Genomic DNA, 9,152 nt, shown 5'->3' with positions numbered 1-9,152 from the left:
AAGATGATGTAATATGTAAGCAGGAGGTATTAAATTTAACAGAAAATAAGCTGGAAGTTCAACCACATAAAGTACCACTATTTTTCACACAGCAAATTTAGCCAACAATGAAATGAAATACTTTAATCTGTTTGTACAGGGTAATGCGTTCACTTGGACCCCACTTTTTCGTCGCTGCCTATCTCTTCAGGACCAAAGGTATCCATACATCCTTGTAAGAGACAGACATGAGGATATGATTGAGTAAATTATATATTCAAAAAAAATATTGTCTTTAAAATCTATAAATAAAAACCGAAATGTCAGCGGTGCCATCAGATTTAGGTTTATATAGGATTTGGATGGAAAATGTAACTGAAGTCACCACGTTTATATTGATGGGCTTCACAGATGATTGTAAGCTGCAAGTTTTCCTATTTTTACTATTTCTAGCAATCTATCTTTTTACCCTGGCAGGAAATTTGGGACTGGTTATATTGGTCATTGGGGATTCTCGGCTCCACAACCCCATGTACTATTTTTTGAGCGTGTTATCATTCCTGGATGCCTGCTATTCTTCAGCTGTCACCCCAAAAATGTTAGTAAATTTCTTATCAGAGGATAAAACCATTTCATTCCTTGGATGTGCAGCAGAGATGTTTCTCTTTATTACTTTTGGGACCACAGAATGCTTTATTTTAGCTGCAATGGCTTATGATCGCTACGAAGCAATCTACAACCCTCTCCTGTATTCAGTTAGAATGTCACCCAGAGTCTACATGCCACTCATAACTTCCTGCTATGTTGCTGGCATCCTGCATGGTACTTTACACACTGTGGCTACTTTTACTCTATCCTTCTGTGCATCCAATGAAATTAGGCATGTCTTTTGTGACATCCTTCCACTACTCGCCATTTCTTGTTCTGACACCCACACAAACCAGCTGCTAGTTTTCTACTTTGCTTGCTCTATTGAGATATCCACTATCCTGATAGTCCTGGTCTCTTATGGTTTCATTCTGTTGGCCATTTTGAGGATTCATTCTGCTGAAGGGAGGCGGAAAGTCTTTTCTACATGTGGCTCACACCTAACTGGAGTGTCAATTTTTCATGGCACGGCTCTCTTCATGTATGTGAGACCTAATTCCAGCTCTGCTTTGGATCATGACATGATAGTGTCAATATTTTACACAATTGTGATTCCCATGCTGAATCCCATCATCTATAGTTTGAGGAACAAAGATGTGAAAGACGCAATGAAAAGAGTATTTGGTAAAAACTGTTTTGCCAATAAAGTATACTTTTCACACTAAACATCAAATTGAAAGAAATTAAGACTGATGTAATTGTCTTCATATCAAAAAACTATGATTAAATTGTTTTGTTTTCATTTATTAGTGTCTTTCTATTCTTCTTGGACATTTTTTAAATAAAGATCAGAGTTAACTCACTGCCAATGGAGTTTTTACACAAGCAGAAACTGTCATCCATTTGCTTCTCTGGACCGAATAAAGGAAAACCCATTTAAGATGGAGTGAGGAGGTCAGCAGGAGGAGCATTACACTCTACCACGTGTGGTCAGCAACAGAACCAACAGGAAGAGATGTATCTTGTACTCCCAGCAGGAAAAATTCTATACTTTACTAACCCCAGCAAGAGGAAGAAAGGTTTCCTCCTCCCCTGCAAGAACCCAGCCAATGAGAGACTGTCACAACTCAGCCAATGAAAAACCCCTATACTTGGAACTCTCAATTTAATCCAATAGCCTTTCCCAACTCCCCACTTCCTCTATAAAAGAGCAGCTCCTCTCCTTTGTTGTCTGGACTTGCCAATGCTTTTACCCTAGCCTGCATGGCCCAAAGTGCAGTTCTCTGCTACTCTTGAATAAACGCGTTTTGCCACTAAAATAACAGGCTGTTTTATTTTGAAGGTTAGCGCTCCTTAATTATATGCACATAAACATGTGTAAACATACATGCTTATAAAATATATATGCTGATACTTGTTGTATTGGTTTGCTAGGGCTGCCACAACAAAGTACCACAGGCAGGTTGGTTAAAGAACAAAAATTTTATTTTCTCACTGTTCTGGATACCAGAAGCCTAAGCTCAAGGGGATGCCAGGGTTGATTTCTCCTGAGACCTCCCTCCTACATTTGTAGATGGTAGTCTTCATCCTTTGTCTTTAAGTGATCTTTTTTACTCATGTCAGTGTCTTAATCTCTTCTTCTTAAGAGGTTAAGTCATATTGCCTCACTGATATGAGGAATTCTTAATCTCAGGAAACAAACTGAGGGTTGCTGGAGTGGGGGGTGGGGTGGGAGGGATGGGGTGACTGGGTGATAGACACTGGGGAGGGTATGTGCTCTGGTAAGTGCTGTGAATTGTGCAAGACTGTTGAATCTCAGATCTGTACCTCTGAAACAAATAATGCAATATATGTTAAGACAAAAAAAAAGAAGAAGATACAGTATATAATACATAGAACATACAAAACATGAGTTAATCCATTATTTATGTTAGTAATTAAGTTTTGAGGGAGTCAAAAGTTATATGCAGAATTTTGACTGCCTGGAGTGGGATTGGTGCATACCTTGTTATATACTGTTATATACTGTATTCACACGATAAAGTAAGAGAGAGAAAAGAAAATGTTGCTAAAAAGATCATAAGGGAGAGAAAACACATTTGCAGTGTGTAAAGATCTGTGTAGAGTGGACCCATGAGGTTCACACCTGTGTTGTTCAAGGGCCAACTGTATTCTAAATATCTACAGCTGACTAACCACCAGGAAGCACAGTGCTAAATGCAGTGTAGACAGAGTCTACCCAGCTCTCTCAAGAATAAAGCATTTTTCGACCCCCTGAGTTAAGTCTCTCTGCCGCGGCACTGCCCTCTAGACACCCATCCATTTTTGTGATCTCCATCTAGACTTCCTTAATGCTAACCTGTGACCTTTTTCACAGATTGTCACATGCTCCGAACCCCAGATTGCCGTGGGTTTTAAAGTCTCTTCCTCAATTTCCCAGGCTCCAAATTTGCCTTCCTTCCTCCACCATACAGCCCCCCTTTCTTTTTTAATACCCGGTTCCTCTCACCTCTGACAGATCCCAAATGACTGACAATTTACAATTTCTACTTTGTGTTTCTTTCTTCTCACCAATCCTAAATGTGTGGTTTATTATGGATAAACACTGAGTGTCTTCACTACAAAGTAGACTAAGGATATTAATGGCAAATAACATGAGCTCAGTTTCCATCTTCACAGAGTTTACAGAAGTCAGTAGTCAGCTGTTACTGGGAATGTGCACAGTCTACGTAGAGAGAATTACAAGGTGTTGTGGGAACGCCAGACAATTCCTTATGGCCATGTCTAATCTGGGACTTCATCAGATGTTAAGGTATCACAAAAATCATTCTGTGATTTTTACTCTTAAGTAAAAATAGTAAAGCATATTCCAGGAACAAAATGCCCTCACGTGCTCATTCGGTTTCATATTCCAATGGCTAGTCAAGTGCTTACGTGGCTGAATGGTTTTTAAATATTTCCTCACAGGTAATGGCACAAATGAAGATTTCCTATTGATCTCAGCAATTATGCTGCATTCAACTAGATTCAAATTCGCTGACCAAAAAATTTCATATTGAGTGACTTACAATGGAAATTATGTATATTCTGGCAGTGTGTCCTTATTTAAATGATCAGAGCTCAATTTTCCTTGTTTGAAAGTATATGCCATAATGATAACATGTAACTCAGGGAGTTGTCTTGTGGACTAAGTAACATAGATTGCATTAATCACTTCACTTAAAATAAGTTGTAGTTCTAATAGACACTATTATGATAATTATCATCCTTACTGTATTTATCATTATGATTTTAACTTACATCCTTTTTTTCTTTTGAATTTTGCTCATCTTTTATCCTCCCCTGGAGTAGTGTTTTCTAAATCTAGGAGAGGAGAGAATGTATGGGGTAGTGTTTTAGCAGGAAAACTGAGATTAATATCAGTAGACTTTTCTATGCTAGATAGATACTAACCAGCAACAATACCTGGGGAAAAACCACCCTAATTTACTGGACTTTTATTTTCAGGTTTTTTTTCTCTCATCTCTGCCAGTCCCCTGTACTTTGAGCAAATAAGAGAAGTAGGCTTTGCTATAGATATATTAGCAAAATTAACTTTCAAAGTCTAACCCAAATCCTATTTAATACGTGAAAGCATCCTCAGAGATAACTTTCTTCGACTATTTTCTTTTCTGAAATTGGTCTATTCTCTTTATTAACAATGAATGGTATTTTTCAGTTTTAACATGAGAACTTGAGTTCTTTATTTACCAATATTTCTATGTTAGCAAGAATGGGCATAGCTGTGGACAGTAGAGAGGCCTGATTATTTGAAACGCTTTTTATTATTGTTAGGTTTTGAACATTTATTATGTGCTAACCACCCTGTTAATGACTTTCCCTCTGTTATCTCATTTATTGTATTCTGAATGAAGTAGGAACTGTTATTACTCACATTTTGCATAAAGAGCCAGAGGCATACAGGGATTAAGTAATTTGCCCAATATCAGGAAGCTGTCATGTGACCTGACTTCAAACTCTGCCATGTAACGCCAGGGTCCATTTTCTCAATCAAAACTCAGTGGGCTTCATAGAATTGTATGGGGACAGATTGTAGCTACACTCATGGTGAGCATAGAACAATGTATAGAGTTGTTGAATCACTGTGTTGTACATTTGAAACTAATGTAATGTGTGTTTGTGTGTCAACTATACTCAAAAAACAAAACAAAAAACACCTCAATGGGCTTCATAGAATATTCAATAGGAAATACAACTTTGAATTTAATATTTTTAGTAATATCAATACAACTAAATATAAAACTTTTCATAATCACAAAAGGATTCCATGTCCATTTTATATCTCATTTACTCTTATAAAAGTGAAAGATTGATTACTTGTAGCTATTGTGTATATTGCAAGTTTAGAAGATTTATCTCATAAAGGAATCTGATTAGAAGAAAGTGTTTTCTAACTTTTGATTCTTAAACTAAAAAAATACAGTGCAATAAAATGAGCAGGGTAAAATAATTCCTGCTTGCTTTTTTCATATTATGGAGAAATCACTGTGTCATTTTTGTATAAAGACAATGGTCTTATGTAATATAAATTTTGGTTTTGAATTATTCAAGGAACAAATTCCAGCCATTCTTATTTTTCTGTGAAACTCATACTTTACTTAAATCGGTCAGTGGAACTTTGGTAGAAAATAGCTCCTTATTCATTGCAGGGTTATCTTCTTTCCATGACATGGTGCATCTTTAAGCTCAATAATCTGTTTATCAAGTGGTAACTTAGAGGGTAACCAAGGCTGTCTCTGGTTGGCCCAGTGCTACCTTGAAGATGCTCCGCCTATGGGGTATGGTCTGAGGAACAGTAGCTTCCTGGCCAGTCCTCTCTACCTTTCTCCCCTTCCTCTCCATCTTTGGAGAATACAGCAATTCCCCTACTAGGACATTCACAGACTTAAAGTTGGTCTATATTTATGTATAAAATCTGAGGATACTAAATTTGAAATTATTAAAATGCCATTCCTTAAACTCAAATAATGCAATTTTGAAATTATCTAGAGTTCATGCATCATCGGAGTTGTTCGTGTGTTAAGGTCCTCTGTTCATGCCGGGGGTGGAATTTTTTAGTTACATATACTTACATAAGAAAAAAATGAATTTTGACAAGGAGACACAGTACACTGGATTTCAAGTTTTCTGTATCGTGAAGCTGAAGATGGGAAAATGACATTATGAGGGCTTTAAGACTATTAGGGGAGAAAGGTAGAATGAATTTTTATTGTTGCTATAAATCTTTTGTAAGGTATCAAAATAATTGGCTAATGCATTCAGCTTTTTTCTATTTATTGAAACATTCAAGAAGTATCTAACTACATAAGGTGTTGTGCTATACACTACATGAGACGCAGAAAACTTTGTGCTCTCTAGACTGCCAAACATGTGTTCCTATGTAAAACTGAGCTAGTGTGTCATATCCCAGGACAAGTGACCCATTATTACTGCAGGAAAGGTTAAATATTTCTACTCTAATGCTTTCATATCCCTCCTATACAACTAGTATATGACGCTTATGATATTATGCTTTAATTTTTATTCCTGAATTTGACCTTCTCATCTTGTCATTAGTTCCTTGATTCCAGGGCATTTGTGTTGTTTACTGATGCCCATCCAGCTCCAAGTATGGAGCCAGCTACATAGAACACTCTGGGGCTTGTTAGAGACTCAATAATTCACACCTGTACCATTTAATCTTTCTAAGTCACTAATCATCTGTATTGTGTTCTCTTCCATCGTTAACAGTGACTAAAATGTCTGAAAATGGGATGATATAAGAACCCAGCATACTCTGGCATGGACAAGAGTGGAAGCCAGGAGACGCTCAAGTAGGAGGAGGGTGGATTTCAGTAATCTATGTGGGAGCTGATGGTGGCCAAGATCAAGGCTGAGGTTGTGTATCCATTGTGAGATATGGTAATAGGATTTACATAGATTATGCCTAAGCACTTCTGTTTTGATTCGCAATTTTATCATACATAAAATCAGCTAAATTAGAAAATATGACATATTTATCATTCTTCATCACTTTGCCCACATTGTCTAGTCAGTCTCCAAATTATGTTGACTTCATCTTCTAAATATCAGTTAATTCCACTCATATCCCCCTAATCTCGTGGACACTTCCTTAGTTCATATCCTTGCAATCTTTTTTAGCTAAAATACTTTTAAAAAATGTATTCTTTCTTTTCAGTACTATCTCACATTCATCAATTTTTTCTTTATTATTTCAAGGATAACATGTTTCTATGATCTAAATTAAACCATGCCATTTTCCCCCTTAATTTCCTTTATTGGCTTTCCTTGGTCTTCATGATTGTATTGTGCACCATGCTAGAAACTCATTGTGTCTATGTAATTAAATTTTCCTTCATTTCTTTCTTTTTATTTCCATAGAAGCTAGGATGTGTTTCCAGTGTCTCTTGCACCTTGCCTGACTTAATTCTTGGCAATGAAATAGGAGGTAAAACACTGTGTGCAGGTTTACTCACTTGCTTGAGAGGATGTTTGGTGGAATTCCACTTCTCCCCACTTTGGCTGGCTTCCCTGGGAATGACCACAGCAACCATGGGACCAGCCAGTGAAAAATGTCAAAGCCCCCTGTCACGGAATGATTATTTCACACTAAACCTGGGATCCTGTCCTGTATTATTCTTCTTTAAAGACCTCAGAATCATTCAGGTTTTCTATTCTTCCACTTAGTTTAACCAAATTAACATAGATGTCTTGTTTTCTCTACTTGTCTGCATGAATTATCTAAAAATTTCTTCACTCTCACCCCCTCATTTTACATGGTCATTATATACCATCTGACTGCACACACCTGGCCCCAGTTGATTGGTTCAACAGTAGGTGATATACCAAACATGGTTCAACCAGAACCATTTCCTTCAACTGTGTGAATAAGAACCAAGAGAAAGTCATTTTCCCTCTGTGTCTCTAGACGTAATTTTTTTGAATTTGGAAATTGTTGGACATATCTCCCTACACACTGATTGGAGAAAAGTCAGAACTCAGATATCAGGTACACAGAGGAGAATTAAATAGATGTACAAACATCAGCAAACATGACATAAAGAGATACGAGTCCTTGTTTCAAGTTATTTGCCAGACCCAGATACTGAGCTCAGGCCCTTGCAGCTTCTATGGGTACTATGAGACACACCATTAATCATGAATATATCCTACTATCTCCATTTGGTGAATTTATTTTGATTTTCTGCAGTTTGTAGTTGGAAATCTAGCTACCAAATGTTTTTTCCCATGCCCAGCCTCCGAGAAGAGAGGCATACAATTAGATGCTAACATTAACTCTATGTTCAAAATGATTTGTGAAACTCTTGTCACCTGGACCCTGAAATGTCGGGGTCATCCTAGGCCCTTCCTCACAGTGAGGTGACACAGGTGACAAAGACAGTTACATTATCCTTGAGAAAAGTAACCAAGGGATAGTGACAGGGAAGTGGAGTGAGGAGGCTAGAGCATAGAGAATGTAAGTCAGATGGTTTATGAGCACATATGATTTAGTCTGCTTACCTCATCCCTTCTTGTGCTGTTTATCTGGTACATCAATTCCTCTTGAAACATTTAGAAGTCCCTAGCTGAATCAAAGTCTATCAACACATTCTCTATGCATGGAATAAAAGAAAACATATCATCTTAAAAATCTCATCCATTTCTCTGGCTTTCTCTTCATAATTCACTTATGCTGCTTTGCATATAGTTTCCTGTTCATACTTTCTCAAGTATTTAAGACAAATTATTTGTAATTTATTTTAATTATGTCTTGGCTAGTATTCGTAGCACTTAAACTTCTTTAAGGACTTGCATAAATTTTTGCATCACTTTTTAAAAATTATTTTTATTAACATATAATGTATTATTTGTTTCAGGGGTACAGGTCTGTGATTCATCAGTCTTACACAATTCACAATGCTCACCAGAGTACATACCTTCCCCAATGTCCACCGCCCAGTCACCCCATTCCTCCGACACCCCTCCACTCCCACAACCCTCAGTTTGTTTCCTGAGATTAAGAGTCTCTTATGGTTTGTCTCCCTCTCTGGTTTCGTTTTGTTTCATTTTTCCCTCCCTTCCCCTATGATTCTCTGTCTTGTTTCTCAAATTCTTCATATCAGTGAGATCAAATGATACTTATCTTTCTCTGATTGACTTATTTCATTTAGCATAATACCCTCTAGTTCCATCCACGTCATTGCAAATGGCAAGATTTCATTTTTGATGGCTGCATAATATTCCATTGTATAAATAAATAAATATGTGTGTGTGTGTGTGTATACACATCACATCTTCTTTATCCATTCATCTGTTGATGGACATCTAGGCTCTTTCCACAGTTTGGCTATTGTGGACATTGTTGCTATAAACATTGGGGTGCATGTACCCCTTCGGATCCCTACATTTGTATCTTTAGGGTAAATACCCAGTAGCACAGTTGCTGGATCATATGGTAGCTCCATTTTCAACTTTTTGAGGAACCTTCCTGCTGTTTTCCAGAGTGGCTGCACCAGCTTGCATTC

The 9,152-nt window shown here is 37.3% G+C and overlaps 1 protein-coding gene across 1 annotated transcript; it reads left to right on the top strand.

Annotated features, from left to right (window-relative positions):
* The first annotated feature begins 299 nt into the window (after nucleotides 1-299).
* LOC110576114 (olfactory receptor 1094-like) lies at nucleotides 300-1,292 on the top strand. Its single transcript, XM_021685203.2, has one exon. It carries the CDS (start codon nucleotides 300-302, stop codon nucleotides 1,290-1,292), a length of 993 nt encoding a protein of 330 aa, XP_021540878.2.
* Nucleotides 1,293-9,152: the final 7,860 nt, after the last annotated feature.

Source organism: Neomonachus schauinslandi, chromosome 11 (assembly GCF_002201575.2).
Source record: "Neomonachus schauinslandi chromosome 11, ASM220157v2, whole genome shotgun sequence".
In the NCBI taxonomy this organism is placed as follows: domain Eukaryota; kingdom Metazoa; phylum Chordata; class Mammalia; order Carnivora; family Phocidae; genus Neomonachus; species Neomonachus schauinslandi.
The sequence above is the reverse complement of the archived record's forward strand: the minus strand, read 5'-3'. Positions and strand labels throughout refer to the sequence as shown.